Source organism: Agelaius phoeniceus, chromosome 1, assembly GCF_051311805.1.
Source record: "Agelaius phoeniceus isolate bAgePho1 chromosome 1, bAgePho1.hap1, whole genome shotgun sequence".
Lineage (NCBI taxonomy): Eukaryota > Metazoa > Chordata > Aves > Passeriformes > Icteridae > Agelaius > Agelaius phoeniceus.
The window spans coordinates 106255539-106277023 of NC_135265.1; the positions used below are offsets into that span (position 1 = coordinate 106255539).

General features: G+C 40.6%; 1 protein-coding gene across 2 annotated transcripts; it reads right to left on the reverse strand.

Moving 5' to 3' along the window:
• Positions 1 to 554: 554 nt before the first annotated feature.
• Positions 555 to 19643, reverse strand: USP14 (ubiquitin specific peptidase 14). Of its 2 annotated transcripts, none has more exons than XM_054646024.2 (16): positions 19481 to 19643; positions 16852 to 16997; positions 16298 to 16330; positions 14747 to 14851; positions 13021 to 13124; positions 10939 to 10997; positions 8948 to 9078; positions 8579 to 8659; positions 7759 to 7838; positions 6128 to 6242; positions 4723 to 4788; positions 4346 to 4438; positions 3224 to 3352; positions 2222 to 2282; positions 1502 to 1609; positions 555 to 1373 (listed from the first exon to the last, which is right to left on the reverse strand). In XM_054646024.2, the coding sequence occupies exons 1-16, from the start codon at positions 19494 to 19496 to the stop codon at positions 1222 to 1224; spliced, it is 1479 nt and encodes a 492-aa protein (XP_054501999.1). In that variant the 5' UTR covers positions 19497 to 19643; the 3' UTR covers positions 555 to 1221. The 2 variants fall into 2 exon arrangements, with proteins under 2 accessions (XP_054501999.1, XP_054501923.1); XM_054645948.2 differs by having other exon boundaries at positions 8573 to 8659.
• Positions 19644 to 21485: the final 1842 nt, after the last annotated feature.

A 21485-nucleotide genomic window follows, 5' to 3' on the forward strand; every position in this document is an offset into this window, starting at 1 on the left:
AGAATTTAACCCTGGAGGTGTTTCTGTGGGGCCTGCAGGAACAGAGCCAGTACTGCCTTGGGGGCTTCCTTAATGGGCAGAACTTGCCTTGAAGCATCCACTTAAAATAGAGCCCCAGGCCTTTGGTATGCTCCCAGCTGAAGCTGTGCAGGAAGGTGGCACTGGAGTAACAGTTGCAAGGCAGAAGAGCTGAGTGTGATGGCCACAGCTTATGCCAGGTCCCAGGGAAGGGTAAAAGGACCCTTTCTGATCAAGTGAGGCACAAGCAAACTCACCACCCTGCCAACAGAAGTGAAAGTATTTGATATGAATATGGACCAGCTCTTCAGCAGGCACTGGGACACATCAACACTGGGAACCTGTACATCAAGGGATGAGGGGGTTGATGACCTTGATAGTGCTTTTTAGCCTGTAGTGCCGAAAGGCTTTTTTTACAGCAGTCACACACATCCAGTCACTGCAGGAGGTCCTGTAAATAAGCAAAGCCCAGTTTTGCAGCCACCACACTGGACTTAGCTACTGAATAATGAGTAACAGGACAGGAGACACATCCCTACAGCTTAAAAAAAAAAAGTGACTTTATTCCATGACTGCTTTGAGACATTCGTCAGTGGTGGCCCAAGAAGTGAAAACAAACGCATACTGACTACAGTACCAGGACAGGAGCTGTTTTTAATGGAGACACATTGTTGATCACAATTTATTCTGAAATCATGAGATGCCAGCAACAGAACAGACTGAATCAGCAGGTCAGGCTGGACAAATACTTGATTGTAGCCACAGCTGTTGGCTACGGGCAGCAGCACTGAGTTACACAACAAGGCAACGCTTTCTCTTCTACCTTCCTAACAGAACTGCCAGGTAAGGCAAAGGATGGACAGCTACTGAACTGTGGTATAAACCATGCAAGAGTAACAAATGTGAGAGTAGGTGTGTAATAAATACTTGATGACATTAGAGAAGAAGGAGGAGGAGAGGCTCATTAAAAAAAAATTATCTTCTGCAAGACATTAAAGCTATTTTAAGTATTGTCACCACCACAGTGGGCAGTCCAGTCCCATAGTGACTAATTGGTACATGGATCAGTTTTAAAACAATATCCCTCTGCACATGAGAAGGTTTGAACAAATTATTTATCCACTTGCTAAAGCTCTGGGGTTAAAGAAGTGATCAGTAATCAACATTTATTTCACACCTAGGCAGAATGGCTAGAACGGAAGACTATTGTTCAGCTGCTTCTTCAACAACTTCAATCCTGCGAGGCCCGTAGAGTAGAACATAAGCTATATGCCAGTCTCCACCCCCAGATAACCTCAAAATGTCTTCAGGTGTAACAATGCTGACTTTGTCGTCATCAAATTTAATCCATTCATCTGCAAGGAAAACAAGAGGATCATTTGTAACTTAGGTGCATAAAATCTAAGCTTGCTTAACAGCCCCTTTGTTGAAAGGAGCTGTGATGAGTGGTTAACAGGGCTGCAATTTGTTTATTATTTTTTACCTTGTTTCCTTTTAACCCAAGACACATAATGCCCAGAGGAACTTGATCTGCCTTGATGAGTTAGCACTGCCTGCAGGTCATAATAGCCGCAATTGTTAGAGCCAATATCTGAAGGGGAAAGAAAAAGTAACCTTGAGTCTTACTTGATGCATCAGCCAGGCCACAGCACCACAGGTGTGTGTGTGCAAAAGCCCAGCTACAGCACAGTACAAAACCATTGTGAACTAAAGCAGCAGCTCTCAGCCAGGAGAGTCTCAGGAAACTGAAGATGTTGTGCATTCTTATGAAATAAATATGTACACCAAAGTATTACTGATGTAATTAATGCACAGGCTGAGTGCTTTGGGCCTTCAGGCTCCAAGCCTCCCCAAAACTGAGGCAACACCAGCACCATCACAGCATTTTAGAAGTCCAGTTTAAGTTTTTGTTTGGATTTCAGCCTTCTACCACCCACTGACAAGTCAGCGTGCACATTACAAGCAAATGTCTTTTGCTGTGCCTGTCTTCTATTGTCACCAGCTTGTCAGATGGATGGCAGTTATGCCTTTCACTATCTCAGTGTTTTGGTTTACCTAATCTTTCCATTCCTGTCAATCTTTCAAGATTAATTTTCAAAAGCATTAAAGAGACAGGGTTCTCAAAATAGTGCTACCATCAGGTACGCTTAAGCACAAGTAAATAGGAAGTTACTTTAAAGTAGATTTGCTTCCCTGTACTCACCATCAGGAAAAGAAAATGGTTCATATTTAACTTCTTTCTGTGCACCATCACTTTTACTAGACTAAAAAAGAGAGTAAGTTGAATTAATGTGGAGCAGTTTAATAAAAGCTCTAGCACAATCACATCAAATCCCAAGTCTCCATTAATTAAAGTGCATTTCTAAGTCTAAACATTTTTGTTCAACTTGAAAGAAATTCATAATTGTATTTTTTAGGTGGACATACAAAACCCTTATCTGAAGAAGATCAGTTTTAAAGCAAATACATTTTAGCACATACTGCCTGCAGTGTTCACCCACGAGATTTATGGGTTTGTTTATGAAACAATTCTGCAATTGCAGATTTATTCCTTGGTGGGGGCTTGCTAGCAGCAGAAGTGACAATAAGAAAATACCAGAGACAGACTCTCAGTGCCAATACATTCTGTTCAAAAATAGCACTCTTTCCTTGCTCCCATCTGTGTAAGAGGGGATGCAAGCCTTATCCAAATGCTTAAAAGAATTTGCAATGAGTTAGGCCAGGAAAAATACCAGCAAACTTTAAAAAACGGCTAAAACGTGACAGTTTTAGCTCATTTACTTTTGTCTTCAATAAAGACAGGGAAGTCAGCATTATGTAGACAGGATAAGACATGAGACCATTTCCCAAGTTTTTACAGTGCTGACTTTAGGCTCACTAGTACACGTACTCTAATTTTTACCAGTCAGGCACATGACAGTGTCTTGTACAACCCTTTCCAGTTGCTGAGCAGGGAATGGCTTCCTACACTCCATTGAAGAAGGGAGCAGCCACCAAACAGTAATATTTGAAGAGAATAATTCTGTGTGACTTACAGCAAACTTTTGGGCATAGCTGAAAATACAGGATAAAAAGACCTAAAGCTCAATACCAAGGAGTTTGCTATGTAAGAAAATAATATATTTAGGGACAGCAAGTTTTTTCTAGTCCTTATTAGTACCCCAATTTCAGATGTATGAATTAGCGAAAGCATCAGGAGACTTACGTTCTTTGGCTGTTGATTTACTTTTTTGTCTTCTAGATCTTTGAATTTTGATCGATAAGAAACCATTTTTTCCTGCAGGTCGGGCGTACACAGCTCATACACATCCAACATAAGAGGAAATTTGACATCCTAGGAAGTAAAAGACAAAGGTTTATTAGCATGATTTGGTACTCCACATTAAAGCATTCTCCCATGGGAAGACAACACAATCAAATGAAATGAAACCCTCTTCAAATTGATGGCAACCTGACCTACTGGGATTCTTTTAGTATTTACCAAAAGAGCTACAATGCTTTCACTGAAGAATGTCTAATTCAGTACAAACAAACCACTTTATATTATTACATTCAGCATAGACTAACAATAAATCAGATTCTTTATTGCTAGCTGTCATACTTTCACACTATGGAAATGCCTGTACAGGCCTAAGAGAAAAGAAAAAAGAGGCAAGCATGTAGAATGACTGCACCCTGGCAAAAATGTTATTTTGTGCTATCCAAACTACCTTCTGAAACAGTTAACATGTACCTTTAATCCTTATTTCATTTCCTCCTCCTGTAAGGAAAGAGCACCTATCATGATGCTCCTGGGTAGCCTGTGAGGCCTGTCGGCCATGGCCAACAGAAAGCAAAACAGAACATTCAGCTCTTGGCAGCTGGTTCCTGCATTTGTCCATCAGAAAGCCAGACAATTAAAATAACTAATACAGGAAGTGTCTGACAGCATAAACATCTCCCATCAACATTAGAACACTGTTCAGAGTTTGAAAGCATGGCCCTCTCCTTAGTTAAACATTCTTCTCAGAACCACTGGTGAGAAAAGACCAAAAAACATCTTGTATTGTGTCATGATGTAATATTAGCAGTACTGGGACAAATTCACTTTTGCCCCTCACCTCCTTCCTCAGTCTATTTTGGGTAGTGTAGTTACACTATACACCATCACAACTGGGAACAAAACTATTTGGCACTTGAGCAAAGAAACTGCACTCTTTAATGTTTTTAAATGCAATTTAAAGGTGAACAATTAAGAAAGTAGTCTTCAAGTCCTCATTGTCTACCCTTAATAAAAACTCACAGAAAACATAAAGAGGAATTGAATTTCAATATGCAAAAAACTTACCTTAAGAACTTTTGCATTCACAGATTCTTTCTCTTTGTAAAAAAATCTAACCATCTGAATAGTCAGGTACGCTGGCAAGCGACTAATTTTGGACTACAAAAAAAAAATTAGAAAAAGGTATTACTTTAAATATTCACAGATCTTTTTTACCTTAAACACTGGTCATCCTAAATTACTGTCTATTCTGGGAATGTATTTGTACACAAACCCACAGGAATAAAATAAAGTCTCCTTTATTGAAGCTCTGTCTTAAATTTCTTGGTAGTGAATACTCAGATGCTTTATAAACATAAATTACATGGTGTTGCAGCAATAACTGTGTGGTTTGGAACAGAAAACTGAAAAGAATTGTGAAGAGCAAGGAAAGTACCACTCACAGATTTGATATAGAGTGCATTTCTCTGCAGTGTTGGAGAAAGTTTGGTGATTTCCTCCTGAAGACGCTGTTGCAAGAGAAAGAAGTAACACATGTTCATCAGAAAACACAGCTTAGAGAAAAGCACAACAGGGGTAAACAAACCATAAACTAAATCTTGTTCTGCCAGTCTCTTGTGTTGCTGTCAGCCATTACAACACGTAAGATTTTGAAATTCCTTGGCAGAAAGGACTATGCCCATTCATTCCTTCAGCTCCAGGCTCATTCCTGAGCCCTGACAACACCGAGTTTCTCTCTGCAGAAAATTTTGCTCCACAGGAGTAGAACTCACAATTGGATTTTATTATGAATTGTATCTGGACTTGGTTACAAATGTATCATATGCTTAGAGCACAACTGAAGAAAATCTGAAGTTTCCTGTGAGAAGAATATTTGCACATTTCTCAGCTCTCAGTCTCAAGCAGCCAGAGCTGCATCTAAATTGACAGCTGGTGTCTCCTAACAAAATTCTGGGAAAGACTAGCTTGGTTCTTAGTGTTGCAATTCTCTTGCTCCAGGCAATCTAGCATAAGTTGCAGATTTTTTTTTGGCCTGAAAGCTAAGTTTCTTTTTTTATAGTTTTTTTTTCATTTGTGAGCATTAGCTGTTTTATCCTACTTTTCCTTCTAAATTCTGTTAGGAAAAAGAAAAAAAAGCAGAGATATACAAAGATTATCTGAGAATCATACAACTTGGTTTTAGTCCTGTACAAACCAGATCACTGCCCTAGTCTTACACAGTTACTACAAAGGTTTTGCAGTAGCTCCTCTCCTTTCTACTTCAGTCTCCCCAAAAAGCCCTTACAATTTCAAAATACATACATAACCTAAAAATCACAGACAACCTTAAGGAGTTCTACTTAAAAAAAGCTGGAGAATAATGTTGTCTGATGGAAAGTAACACCCCCTTTAAAATCTGCCACATCAAATTTAGTTGTTACATCATCTGGTGGGGTTTTAATTAGGAACCAAAATGCCAGCCTACTTCCAAGTTGACTTTTGGACCTTCTGGGAACTGATTGCTGCATAAATCATGATACTGCTCAGTCTGGAGTGAAACCCAGCTGAAGAAACAAAGAGGAAACTCTCTTGCACTTGGTTACCTGCATGGGGAACACCATGTCAGGGTCAAGATAATGCTCTGCTGAAGTCTGTTTGACATTAACATGCAATTCCCTTTCACAGCCATCTTCCCAATGAACACCAAAAAGATTCCTGAAACTTCATAATGTTTGGACAGCAGACATCAATTCCAAGTCACAGATTAAATGCACTTAGAACTAAGTGCATTTAGGTCACTTAGAATTTCAACTGAGAAATATGCAGACCATTTAGAATTTCAATTCAATAAAAGTTGCAATAGCTTACCAATTTTAGTCCTGTAAACAGGTATTTCACTTCTTGATTGATAAAGCAGCTAAGCTGAAGGAGATTCTCCTTTCCTTTAGTTACTTCTTCTTCTTCGGCTTCTGTACATTTCATGCTTCACAAAATTAAGGAAAACCATCATGCACCAAGAGCTGAACTACTCCTCTAGTGAAAAGAACATGCCAAGCAGCACAGCAATTTAGGTAATTCTGTGCTTGTGTAGACAGTACTTTTACTTCTCATAGTACAAAAAAGATTTGAAGGAGCCCTTCCTTCAGACCAATCTGTTCCTTCGTGGCTAAGGACAAGGGGCAGCAGGGGCAGACAGCACACCAAAAAAAAGGAAAATAAGTCTTTGATCACCATTTAACCTAAGGCCTGCTTTTTCTTTTTTCTTCCCCATCACCACCCAACCCCCAGGACACAGAACACACTAACTGGCTGCCAACACCCAGTTACAAAGCCCTCCTGCAACACTGCACTCCATTGTTGCTTATGATTAATAAAGTTCTTCTACTGCTGCTGCTGGCCAGACTTCCTGCTTCTTTCAACATGCAGAGCCTCCTTTCTCTGCCTTGTATCTGTCCACTGAAATGAAATTAATTCCTTCATTATTTTCTACACATTCCTTTTAATTGTTCTGTCTGTCCTCTCCTCTTCTCATAGTTCTAGCCCAATGCTTTTCTCTCATCTATCTCCTTCCAAGCAGGTATTTTTCTGACTGCAGCTATTCTACAAATGCTGCTGTAATCACACTTTGAAAGTCTGCAACTCTTCTAACAAGTCTTCTTGCTGATACTGGCCTATGCATCATTCCTCTTAGCTACACATTCCAAGACTCCCAATGATTTTAAGGACAACAAACATCAAAGAAGAGGGAGAGAGATGCATGATTCTTGCCTAGAAAAAGGTAAGAATCATTAGTCATTACTACCAAACCATGAGATACAGTACCTCATCTAAGGGGATGTTTCCTTATTTCAGACAAGCAAAATGCACAGTGTATAACTTTCTAAAAGTGGTGCTCAGTTTGATGACAGCCAGGCTTTTGGGGTGGAGAAATGGGAAAAGAGTAATACTTGCCATGAGATGTGTGCCCCATGTGGTCATATTCTCTTTTTCCTGCTATAAAGAACCCACTAGAAAGTTGTCAGCTGCATTTGTTTCTTACTCATACAACTGTGGACACCTAATTTATTTCTTAAGAAATCAATCAGTCTACCTTTTGTGCATCTTTAGTACACCAGGTATGTCAGCAACACACTCTTACAAGCCAAAAAAGCCTATTTAGGACAACAATTACTTTTAGTTAGATAAAGCATGTCAGCATCCTTGAAGCTGGTAAGGACCAATCTTCTCTGGGGAGGAAATGTGCTATTGAAATTCAACAAGGGTTTTTTTCTCTGTCGATTTTCATTACCATTCTTTCTCCCCACATCATCCTCTCCCTTAAAGCATATCCAATCTTAAAGTTAAGTTCTGTGTACTCCTGCACGACATCATGATCCCGTTCCCCAACCTACACCTTCATTTTCCATAGTGTTCTGAACAATGCTTTTCATCCTCCCTGAACTCAACTGCTAAAGTGTGAAATCACCGTTGTTTATGTCTTGCCTTAGTCTTTAGGATACGCTGTTTCAAATTCAATGCTGAAGAATTGATCAATTAAACTCTTCTTTTTAGAGGATGCTGCTGTAGCTCCAGAGTCTGCCTGTAAAACAAAATCTCTTATGATGTAACTTTAAACAGAATGTAAATACAGTCTTCTCTACAGACAAAATTACCCCATTTATTTAAATTCTTTAAAGCCTATTCCTTTAGCTTTCTATAGATGTATTTTCTCCTAGTCAGTCAATCTTCTAACACAGCATAAAAGTTTCAAAACAAATATGCTTATAACATGCTGTTAAAACCAACCTGAAGCCCATTAACAAGCAAGATCAAAAATTCATAAATCCCTAGCCCCCCAACTTAAATCTATCTTAAGTTTCAGGATAGTCTTCCAAGGCCCTGCCAAGAGTCTCCAGAAAACAGTTTACAGAGAAAAGAGAAAGCTGTTCTGGTAAAATCTGGGGAAAAACTTTCAGCAATTTCTTGTATCAGATTAACCATTCAAGTTAAAACTGTAGCACACTTTTTTCAGAAAAAAAAAAAAAGTTCTTATGTGCTGAATTCACAGGTTATCAGGGCCAGCTACCACGTACATGAGAGGGTGTCACCACCAGCTTGGTGCAACACTGCCCCTTACACAGCCCAAAGGGAAGGGTTTCCTTTAGCACACTCCACAGCATCACTGACAGGACCATGGTATTATGATGCTGATCAGAAACATCAGAAAGTAACTTCACAATTCCAGACACACGTTAAAGAATTGACAAACAGATAATACTTAACAAAACATACGTGAAATACTATAAATCCTTCTTCTGGTTAGAGTAAGACTACAATTACCTCCATAATTGTATCACCTTCTATGCCTTCCAGCTTCTGCTGTAGTACCCTCATCATCTGCACCCAGCACTCATTGGCATCCTAGGAAGGGAGCACAACATTAAATCTGACTACAAGCATTATGATTTAGTAACATTAAACCCATCAATTATAAAGCCAAATGTGAGGATTCCTTAACTAAGAATTTCTCCCAATTCCACCATGCATTCTCAGAACTAGCACTTGATATTACATTCAACTTCTATACAACTTTTCTACAGAAAAAGCACCCCTTATTTTCACAGGAGAAGGAAAGTCTTTAAATGTTCTTGTTCTCAACTTCCAACATACTATAGAATTTTAAACAATAAGCTAATAATTGGTCTTTACCTGTTGAAGGTACTGGCCTTGATCACCTTTCTCTGCAAACTGTGGGAAGGCCATATGCAAAAACTGCAGGAGAATGATAGGTGGGATACTGGAGGAAGTTTTATCCATGGAATCAAACAAGTCTCTAAGAGCTTGAAGAAAAAGTGAATGCTTTGAGAAGCGAAAAAACAATTCAAACATGGCAGGAAGTGTAAAAAGAACAGTAAAACAGCAACAACATTTAAAGACTGATCATTTAACAGTGTCCAAATTGATCTTTCCAAAGCAGGACCAAATTTTCCAGGTGGCATAACAGGTGCACCTATGATCTCCTTTCTGAACACAACTTTGAAAGCATAAAGATGGCAATTCTGAGAATTTGGGACATATTGCCTTGTCTTTCCTGGCTGCTAACAGGGGAAAAAAATTTTGAGCAATTAAGATTTCATTTGGAACACATCAGAGGAACAACATTTTCACAAGAGAAACCAGGAGGCATTCACAATCTATCCTCTAGAGCAACTTAAGTTTCACCAGCTACTAGGAAAAAAAACTTTAATAAAATATCTAGGAAATACCCATGCTTAAAACCCAGGAAAACAAATATGTGTATGCATATGTGCAGAGAGCTATATGTACATAACTATGTGCAATCCAATGAATGATACTGACTGCATGACAACACACATGGCTTTCTTTTTTCTTCCACACTCTAGCATATGTTTTATCTATCCAAGTTACAGCATTTTAAATCCACAGATCCCTTCAAAGGTACCTGTTAATCCTCACAACAACCCTGTGAGGTAGGCAACAATCTGCATGGTCACTAATTTACAAGTGAAGAGACTAATGAATTGTTCTCTCCAGTAAGTGAACATAAGCAAGATTACAGGGAACCAAGGTCAGTTGCTTCCTCTTTCAGAAATGTCTTCACTGACCTTGATAAGAGGTGCAACTGATATGACACAGCAATTTTAAAAAAAATGCCGTAAGTGTCATGCAGGAGTTCCTGAACAGCTCAGCACCCAAGAATTAACTACAAATTACTTAAACTATTAAAATTCCTAAGAAGCAGAGCTGTCACCCTTAAAAGAAAACAAGGGACACGAAGTAAAGGCAGTGAAAAGGGGAGGGGCAGGCATGGCTGTATAGAGTAACCATTGAACTTACCACCCCAAAATTCGATCAGCAGGCATACCCACAAACTGGACCTTTCCTTCCTTATATTGTTTTGTTTTTCCTTAAATGGACTGGTAGAAATCCCAGTGTCCTGGCCCAGCATCTTAGTGGGGCAATGAAATAGAGTAAAAAAAGAAAAAGTGGACAAGTAGTACCCTTGTTCAAGTGTAAGGGGTCTAACTAGAGCTCTAGTTAGAGCTTGAAGACACAGGGCCACCACGAGCTCCCACAGTGTGAGCACCCACACCACCACAACAAAGAGTAACTTCTGTTTTGAAGACTCTCCTTTCCACTCCAGTTATGAAATCTGGATCTTTAGGGCAAAGGCTAAGACCACTGATAAAGCACCAGTTTCCATTGTAACAATAATGCTCAGGCAATAAATCATATTAAAAACCACCAGTGACATACATATCCCAGGAGGATGGTGTTAGCCTACCACTATGTGAAACAAAGAACTAAAGTATTTCTGCACAAAGTGATCAAACCAATAGATGGATGGATGGATGGAATCTGCTTTAGGAAGTTCCAATTACTTCATGCCTACATGTAAAACAACTTAGAGATACAAGTTGTTTCTATCTAAGCCTAGATCACTCTGAAGTATCTTTTCTTTAGCCTGCAGCCTGACAATGCGCATAGATAAATGCCTTGCAGGCAGGGGCAGAATAGCCTTTAAAGACAAAATGAATCCTCCAGTGCCAGCAGATCTGACATTCCTAAGGCATATGCACTAAAGAACAATACACAGAGTTTTAACTGCAAATTTCATCTGCAGTTAGCAAGAAATCACACACTTGCCTAAACCCCTGTTTTCTACTCTAAACACCAACCTGCAGTAATGTATTGAGCAGAGGCCATTTCTCCTGAAGCTCTTAAGGCACCACCATACCTAAAAGGGAAGAAAAATAATTTGCATGCAATTAAACACAAACAGGAAGGACAGTCGGGTTTTTGAAGCAGGCAGCAACTGGACTCATTTAAAGGAAATCTATTACCAAGCCAAAAGTAACCAAAGGTAAGATTCACTCACATTTACCTCAAAGTTTCAGCTATTTTGCAAGCATGGAAGCAAAGGAAAACTGGCATCTTTCAGTGAGTAAGTAAAGGTAGACCAAGAAGTCTGGCTACATCACTGCTGCTTCTCTAATCCTTTTGCCTCAAAGACTTGTTTTATTTTTAAAGAAACTGAGAAAGTCTGAACAAAAGCTACCCCATTTCTGAAACATTTGCCATGGCTTCTTCAGATACATGTGAAAAAAAAACACCTCCAGGGATAGATGTCAGATAAAATGCACAGAGATGGAGGGCAAGCTTGCTTCCTCCCTCCACAGCAGAAGCAAAACAGTGAGAGATGAGATGTTTTCTTGGGGAAGTATTTCCTAGACTGAAAAGGAATGGGAGTCTACCTATATGACAAGAACCTACCACTCTTCTTTAAATTCCTAATTTAGCAGCTGGATGAGGAACAGACTCCCCAAAGCCTTCAAGCAAAAGGAGGGTCTCACACATTCTCTAATCTCAGACTGGACTTTTGAAATTCTGACCATTGCTAGAAGACAAGCAGGAAAATTTCCCCTGGCATGCTACAGAACAGGGAGGAGTTCCTTGGGGAGATCAGCAGAGCAGGCCTCAGGAAAGAAGCTGTAACAGCTTTCCCAAGTGACTCCTTTCACACCTTCCCACTGCCATGTACCCTATAGCCTGCCATGCTGTCATCAAGCAAGGAAGACCAAAAAAAGGCTAAATCTCCAGAGAAAAACAGAGCTTGAATCCGAGTGTGAATCTGACTTCCCACAGACAATACGGCCACATCTTGTATTGCAGTCTGCCAGTTTCTCGGGCTACATTTTGCTTTTGAGTATGTTAAATTTGTCCAATATTCAGATTCAGTGTCATAACTCAAGAATCCTTCACATGGAAATAAAGACTTTGCAAAAATGATAACACCGATAGCCAATAAAAACCCTGAAATCAAATTTCTGTACTTCACAAGTAGTTCTCAGTGCTTAATAATAAAGGTTCACCTGCTAACAGAATGAAAAACTGTTTATAACTACTTAAATAACAAGTGATTACAGTAATACAGAATATCCAGCTGGGAATCAAGAAAGCAGGGGAAAAGGAATTAAATTAACCCTAGGAGGGCAATAATGCTCTACCTAATTCTCACTTTTTTATAAATACTCGTTGTTTTCTCATTACAATTCATCTGGAGGACAAATTCAGGCCACATTGGTAGGTATTCTTTTTTCCTTCAACATTCATGACTTTCAAGTTTCTTGTAAATTTCTTACCAAAAAAAAAAAAAACAACCAACCACAAAAAACACTAGCCATTTTCACATTTCAGTCTAGAATAACAAAAACAAACAAACAAACATGAGAAAAGTTATCCTACAATCAGAACAAATTAGCACAAACAAAATTCCATGAAGACATGCCTTAGAACTTCCTGCGGTACCTCCAAGTAGCAAATGTCAGAATTTCACAGCTGAAAATACTGTGCAATGGAACCATTGCAGGAAATATTCCTCAAAGGAACAGGACTCCCATATGATTCTTTTATGCAGAACAGGACCATAAAAACTAACAGCAAAAAAACAGGGTTAAGAGTTCAGTAGCTTATTTTAGAATTTTAAACTGGTCTTGATAGGAACTACTTTCTAGCTAAGCAAAACACATTCTCTCTATTAAAAGCCAGTTCCAAGAAACACAAAGTCTTAACTTTTTTATTAAAGTACAGACTAACACAGCCATAGGATAAACTTTAATTGATCATTCTGTTAATCTTGAATAGACCTAAAGAGTAATAGATTGTCATGATAATCCATACCAGTATTAAGATGACCATTCTGGAAAATATCATCTTCATAAGCTAAAGGAAACATTTTAGTCACGGTATTTTTGTCCTACCTTTTAAGGGCCTCTTTCACTTCTGGCACGGAGCGGATACACTGAACCGTAGCATTCATGTAGCAAGTGTTGCCAAGGTTTGTCAATCCACATGGCAATTCCATCTACCAAAAAAATTCACAAGGGTGCTTGAAGGTCAGAAAGAAGTGGCAACCATTTTTGTACAAACACTATATAATGTGACATCAACTTCTAAGCACATGAACTATGCATAAAACTGGGAATATTCCATCAAATGTTATGAGGCTTTCCAGATCCACTTTATGATTATATTTATCATTACACTAATTGATACTTTTAGGGAACATTCAGGAATGCTTTGGGGGTTTTTCTCTGCATGTTTACTTTAATGAATATATTCTTCAAGCATGCAATCATTCAGAAAGTTCAACTATAATCCCATTCAAGTTTTGACCTTAAAATTCTATTTCCATGAAAATTTCCACATGAATACATTTGTACAAAACACTGATGTTTTAATTAAAATCAGTTTTCAGTAAAACTCTGAAAATGATGGAGTTCATAGTTGGAAACAAAAGCATTGTTTAAACTTCTCTCCAGAAATTTGCAACAGATCATTAACTTGATTTTTTCAGACAACTTGTGAATTTCTGAAGTTTTGACCAATGTAAAGGCCAACTAATAGTAAGCTAACCAGTTTCAGAAATAACTATAAATCACCACGTGATAGAATTTTTCTTTCTTTTTCTGTAATCCTGAATACTTAGGTATTTGTCAGGGAAAAACACATAGTTTAATGTACTGCATACCAATACAAATAGATTATTTTAGGAAGAGAGAACTCATTCAGCATATCTCAGAAGTGAACACATGCACTGCAAACGACTGAATTTTGATGTGTAAAAGATTTCCATGTGACCAACTTTTTTGAAATGTTATCTGATAGTGAAATCACCTCCTTGCTTGCCTCTCAGTTATCTCAATGTCTGTGTATGGGGTTACTCTAAAATCCATAAATACCCTTCAACTGCAGGTGGCCTGGAAAGCCCTAAATCCTGAAGCACACAAACCCAGTCATGAACTATAGATCCTTTTTCATACAGACATGCACCAAAGTATTTCTATTCTGCATGCACAGTTGACAACAATCATGCAACTGTTAAGTATGAAAAAGCTTGCACTTCAAATGATTGGTGAGAAAATTAAGCCTTTCAAGCTGTAAAAAAGGGAACTCAGGAGTTTCTTCATTAAGAAAATAATAGATTATTTATGCTCTTTCAGACTTTACTTCCACAAAGCAAAACACATGTCAAACTTATTTTCATTTTTCACAAAGTTGACCTAATACTAGTAACAAATCCCCAAATACACCCCACCCTAAAACAAACCCTAGTTTCTCCTCACAGATATGAAAGAGGCAGGAAATAATTCTGCATATCTAAGAAGCCTTGTTTAGGCAAAATACAGGACACTGATGCAGTAAGGGCAATACAACTTCATCTTTAAAAACACCACAATGCTATTTTTAGAAAATCTACTAAGCTGCATGCTCAAAAGAAAAACAGCACTAATTGTATGATTTTTAAATTAAATCCCAGATTTCTTTTTACTGCTCCCAGTTTGGTCATCAATGTAAATTTGTGATTCTTGGTGAAGATGCTAAACAGACACTACAGTTTCAAAACCGACTTTTAAGCAACTGCAAGCATTTAAGAACTTGCCATGACGAAGGTTTACAAGAAACTGAAGTTGGAAACATGCTTACAGCTGAGGCCAACTGCTCCTCTGTCATGTCCTCCACGAAGATGGGGCGAGCAACCGGCTCTTCTGGAAGCGCATCGGCGGAACCCATCATTAGTAAGGTCATGCCCTGGAAACACAGCAAAACCAGCAATCAATGTCTAAGGACACTTATTTCCACTCAAACCCTCAAGCTCCTAACGTACTTCAGCAATTTCCCAAAAAATAAACACAGTTTGTTTGTTTATTTATTTATTTATCTCTTAGTTTAACAGAAAGCAATACTGCACTACTGTGGCTTTAGGGTGTACCTCAATTATCTAGGAAGTACCTACTGAGAACAACTCCACAGAATTATCCATGCTAAATGTTTCCACTGAAACATCTGGTGAGCTTTCCTGGCAAGTTCTGGGTTAAACTAGTTGAAAAGTGAAAAATAACCTAAACTACCACATCAGTTTAGACATGAGAACTAACACTTAAGGTGTAAAAAAAAAAAAAGTCAATCAGGTTTCCATGCTTGCTGAACTAGCATAATATGAAAAGGAATCTTTCAGCATTCAACAGGAGCACATCTACACAATAAGATCTGTCAAATGAGGAGAAAATTACTATCTGGAGGCTTGAAACATACAGTGCTAAGGAAAAGGATGAACAACAGAATGAAGAGAAACTGCTTTGACAGTGTAAATAAATCCCTAGAACTTGTATATAACATTATTAAAATGAATAAAAGCAGCTATTAGCACAACCACATGCAGAAAAAGACAAGAATATTATGTACTGCATTTTTGCTGAATAATTTTGCTACAATAGCTGCAGCTACAGGCTGCTAACTAGTTACAAGGGTAAGAGTAATGCTACCTAATTCAATCTGCCCAGTGAAGAACTGGAGTAAAGCTGTTACAAGAGGTTACAAGAGATGCACAGTAACAAAAATGACACAAAAAAAACCCCAACAAAAATCTGTGGGATTCCCTGATGCAATATTATACAGGCAAGCAACACAAACACTTTCTGTTTTCTTTTTGAACTAGCCAAATGTATGAATTATCATTACTAATGCTTTCTTTAAAAACAGCAGCTATTTAACACAGGAGAGCACATTTCAGCAGGTTGGTAAAAAAGGACATGAAAAGCAGAGGTGTAACTTCGGCATCACCAACACATTTGTCCATGCTGGGGATGTGCAAGGACAAGGGTCTGCAGACAGTACCTAGGTTCACCAGATCTCTCTAAACAACATCACTTATTTTTATGATCACAGATAAGACAGCACTGCTCTGATCCAGAACATTTCTTGTATGGAATAAATAAATATATGCACTCAACTACTCCAGAAAAGATAGTATGAGCTCCCTATTGATGCAAAAAAAAAAAAAAAAGCTTTTTCATACATCAGTGGTGAGACCTTTCTAAGCATGCTTACATATGACATCTATAAAATTATTTTTCAAGGTATAACTTTTTGAGATAGCACTGTCCATTCAAACAGAAACAAGCAAGCACTTTCAAGCCTTTCTTCATATGCTAAAATAAAAAATTAGAATAGTAAAATTTACTGCTCAGAACTTACATTCTTTATTTTTAGGTTTCCCCAGTCATCATCCTGTGAAATAAAATAAAAGACAAGTTAGTTATCTTGTAGCAAGATACTTGTAGCAAATATTTTCATTAATATTAATCACATTTCTAAATATACAATTGTGTTTCATCCAAGGTTACACAATATTAACTATTTACATGTTATCAAGTCTCATCTGACAAAAATAAAAAGCAGCCAAGCTGTGTTTTCAATTAGGTTTCCCATGCATTGTTCAACACTGCCTAAATGTAAACAACTTTTTGCAGCAAAACTGCCCACGTCTCATTAAACCAGTAACTCTCCAGTAGAGAAGCACCCAAGAAACTTCTCTTAAACAAGCTAGAAAGAAAAAAATTGCATTCAGATTCTGAACATAAAAAGTAACAAAAAGTCTCCCACCAAGCTGTTATGTACAAGTGAGTAAAGAAGTACAGTCAGTTTAACACATACAACCAAAGATCTTCCAGAGGAACACCCAGAAACATCGTCATTGTTCATGTTAACACATAACAAAGTTAGACATAATATAAAAAACTGATTTCTACCTTCAGAGTTCCTCCTTTAACCATAACTTTCTGTCTGGCTGGCTGAACTCCGGTCAGTGCAAATAACTGGGCTTTGAAGACCATCGGAGGTTCATCAGTGTTCAGCTCCACGCCATCAAATTTCTCTTTTCCCCATTTCACATTCACTGCAAACAAAATGTTTTGAAACTTGATTATTTCCTAATACTCAAGAATGCAATTACCAAGATTACCAAGACTTCACACAGTCTCAAAACATTCTGTTTTCGGCTCTTAAAATTGTCAGTAATGAAGGTAGGGAACACCTTTACTATATGGCACCTCATCCATCAGAACATACCACCTCCAGCAGGTCTAAAAATATCCTACAAAACAAGTGAAAAGTAAGACACAGAGACACTCTGTAAATGGTAAGTTTGTCTAACAGCATGAGAAATCCTTCTGCAGGTCTTCAGAAAAGCAGTTTGGAACTAACTCTCCCATTCTCTTGGCACTGCTTGTGGCAAACAACTGAACTTTCTGAGGGAAGTTCAGAGGTGCGATTCCAGCTCAGTTATCCGCAGCACTTCCGTCCTCCTTCAGAGGAAAACAATACAGCGTTCTTTAAAAGCAAGGCTATTGACCCCAGTAAGGTGCAGGACTGGAATTAAGAAGCAAAGTGAAATTTGGTCACCAAAAATGTAAACCTCGACGCTGGAAACGAGATCATTAGCAGAAACAGGAGGCAGAATGGCACAATGGAATGTTAACTTCACTGTGGTGAGGTCAGTAATGACCAAGAGCAGACAGAAAATGCCTGGAATAAGCTGTGTGCCTCTACAGTGAGCAGAACAGTGACACAACTTTGACCACTTCCAAGAACTAACATAGGTACATAAGGCTTCCTTAGCAAGCTGAGATTTTACTGAAAACCTGTAAAATAGAGCACACAGCAATATCCTCAATGCATAGTAAGTGGCTGAAATACCAGATGTGGTAAAAGCCACATCCTTCTACCTCTGGTTTGGTTTTACATAAATATATTACAGCAACTATACCTTTTCAAAACACAAAACTCCTAGAAGTCATAATTTTAAAAACCCTTCCAAAAAGGTTGAGATTTCAGATGTATGCAATGCTTGTGATGTGTGGTATTACAGAATAATCAAAAGCAAGTCTAAATGAGTTAGACTAAATTAGTCTACAAAGGAACTCAAAATGACCAACTTTTCAGTATTTCTAATAGAAAGCATCTTATATTTTGCCCAATGTTCCGATTTTTTAAAAAACACATTTATTATTTTGCATATTTAAGACCTATGAAGCACAAGGCTTTTCCCATTTTCCAGGAAGACAACCCACTCAGTCACTGATCAATTCAGCTGCACTGAGAGTCTGCAAGTCAGACTTTTGGGTTTTGAATTTTTGAACAGTCATGCTTCCACTGCTAAATATGCAGAAGAGCTAGCAATTATTAATCTGTAGTGTCGCTGGTTTTGACAATGCAGCACTCAAGAGGAAGAATGGAAGAGCATGACTGTCTTCTCTTCAGAGACTGCAACTAAGACTTCGTGCAAAACGAAAGAGAAACTAGTTAACGTGAAAACAATGTAAAGTAAGAAAGAGAAGAACGTATTTTCCCTGCTGATCAGAAAACACAGCACATACACATCACAGAACAGGTCCGGTTGGAAGGGAACACAGAGGCTCATCTCATCCAACCTTGCTGCTCGAGGGGGCCATCCCAGAGCACAAGCCACAGGACTGTGCCCAAACCATTCCTGAGTATCTCCAATGAGGGAGACTCCACTAGATTTGGATGAACTCAGGAAAAATCATTACAGTGACATAAGGATCTCAATTTGCTAACCACAGCCAAAACAGTGGACAAGCTGTATGCTGAGGCTGCATACTACCTAAAAAACTGAAGGCCCAAACAGGCCAAATCTGTGAGATATCATCAAGGCAGTAATTGGTCCCAGAAGTGTCACTGGCGGCTTTGTTCTTGAAGTCTTCCACGGAAACCTTTCCTCACAGCAAGAAGGGCCAGCAGGATGAGGTACAATTTAAGAAAGCTTTAATTTTAGGTTTAGGCTAGACATTAGGAAGAATTTCTTCATAGAAAGGGTGATTAGACACTGGAATATTCTGCCCAGGAAGGCGGTGAAGTCACCATGCCTGGCGGTGTTTAAGAGAGGGCTGGATGTGCCATTCAGTGCCCTGGTCTAGTTGACATGGTGGTGCCTGGTCAAAGGTTGGACTTGGGCTTTTCAAACCCATCGGAGCCTGTAGGATAGAATGGATTTCAAAGAGCGGAGGCAGACGCACCAGGAAGGCGCAGATGCAGCGTTCTGGCTCACCACCACAGGGACAGCACCACTTCTCTTTTAGCAGGAACCCAGAGCAAACCGAGACAGGGCAGTGCCGAGGCACGGCGGCCCGCGACTGACACCCGCCCTCCCGCCAGCAGGGCCAGGCCAGCGCTGCCTCCCCGCTTCCCTTCCCTTCCCTCCCTTCCCTCCTCACGGCCCGGGCGCACCTCCCGGGGCGCACCCGGCGCCGGCCCGGCCGGGATGGGCGCGCACGTGCGAGGCGCCTCCCGCCGCCGGGGCCGGGGCCGAGGCAGCGCTCCCGGGCCGGGCCCGGCGGGAGGGGCGGGCTCCGCGCTCACCTGAGAAGAGCGGCATGGCGGAGCGGCGCGGCCCGGGCGCACGGCGGGGCGGGCGGGCGCAGGGCGGCGGGGCGCGGCGCGGGCGGGCGGGCGCGGGCGGGCGGCGGCGGCGGCGGCGGCGGTGGCGGGTCCCGGCCCCGCTCGGGGTCTCATTCAAACCAGCCCCCGGGATGACGCTGCAAGCGCGGCCGGGCGGCGGAAGCGGGGCGGGAGCAGTGCGCGCGCAGCGCCGGAACGGGCGGGGCCGGCGGCGGGAGCGGGCCCGGCCTGGATCCCGTTTGTCCTGCGAGCCCTGGGCAGAGCGGGCCAGGAGAGGGCCCGGCTTGGATCCCGTTTGTCCTGCGAGCCCTAGGCAGAGGGGGCCGGCCTGGAGTGTGGAACGGGCCCGACCGCCAGAATGAGGGGCAGGCGGTGCTGGTGCCGTGGGCAGGGAACGTCGGTGTGGAGGGCGCAGGGCTGAGGCGAGAGTGTGTCCAGTTCTGGGATCGCCAGTGCAACAGAGACAGGGAGCTCCTGGAGCTCCTGAGTCTAGAGAAGGGCGACAAAGACGAATAAGAGGCAGGAGCATCTCTGTCACAATGACACGCTGAGAGCTGGGCCTGTTCAGCCTCGAGAAGGGAGGACTGAGAGAGGGCCTCATCAATGTGTGTAAATATCTAAAGGGAGGGTGGAGCCAGGCTCTCCTCAGTGGTGACAAGCAATAGGACAAGAGGCAACTAGTGGCAGCCAGTGCACAGAAATTCCACCTGAACACAAGAAGAACGTCTTATAATGTGTGGGTGACCCTGCACTGGAACAGATTTCACAGACAGTTGTGGAGTCTCTCTCACGGGAGATACTCAAGAGCCACCTGGATGCAATTCTGTGCAATGTGCTTTAGGATGACCCTGCTTGAGAAGGGAGGTTGGATGAGATTGGAGGTTGGACCCGCAGTGCTCCCTCCCAGCCTGACCCATTCTGTGACGCTGCGATTCTGTGGGAGCTGAGCTGGGCTTTTGCAGGCATCTGCCCAAAAGCTGTGATTGCTCAAGGCAGGGGAAGGGAGACAGAAAAAATAAAAAGGCTCTTGTGTGATGAAATAGGTTTGGTTTATAGGAAAGGGTGAAGTAGGAGCTAAAATTACCAAGAGAAGAACTTCATTGGGAGGAGAGGAGATGAGTACAACCAGCAATATTTTTTAGGCTCAAGTGATAGATAAGAAGCACTGAAGGATGGGTGTGATGGCAACAGCCAGGAGCCTTCAGTGTGATAAACCCCAAGTTGTAAACATTAAAACCAGTAGACATGGAGACCCAAATCTCAACTGCTTCTACAAAAACTCTTGGTATTCAGATGTGCTTAAAGAAACCAAAACAGTGCTTTAAGATGCAAGGGAGAGAATGAGACAAGAGAGACTCATCCCTTCCTTGGACCCCTCCTAGCTCCCACCTCTGGAAACCCAACACTCCTCTGCTGCTTACAGGTGCAGCTGTGAAGAGCTTCTGCCACAGCTTATACCAATGTCTGGTTGTTGGCATGTGCACTTCTGGCCATACTTTTGCCAGAGTTGATATCCTCAACAAGAAGGATCTTTTTCTTGCTGTCCCCCAAATGTGATTTTCAGTTTGAAACAGTTGAAGAATGAAATATAAAATGGCCATAAAAGTAATCCAGGGTTTGAACGTAAGCCTTAACATGAAAGATTTAGAAATTTCTGTCTTTTCAGTTTATCATGGAGAAGAAGAGCAAAAGTTGATTTTCTTGTTCAGTGTAGGCTCCTAGATGGGACAAGGAGGTTTGGGGGAGCAAGGATTACATTTCACAGAGAAGCTTCAGAAGGTGTTATGCTGAGATTTTGCTGGGTTATGCTGGATCTTGAATAAAGATGGAGTTTACCATTACTAAAGCGATTTAATTGTTAAAATTGACCAGCAAAAGTGATGAATCTTTTGTTACTTGGACCTGCTGAAAGAAGCTTTCTAGAAAAGATTTGGTCCAATTCTAGGGTGAGATCCTGCAGACCACC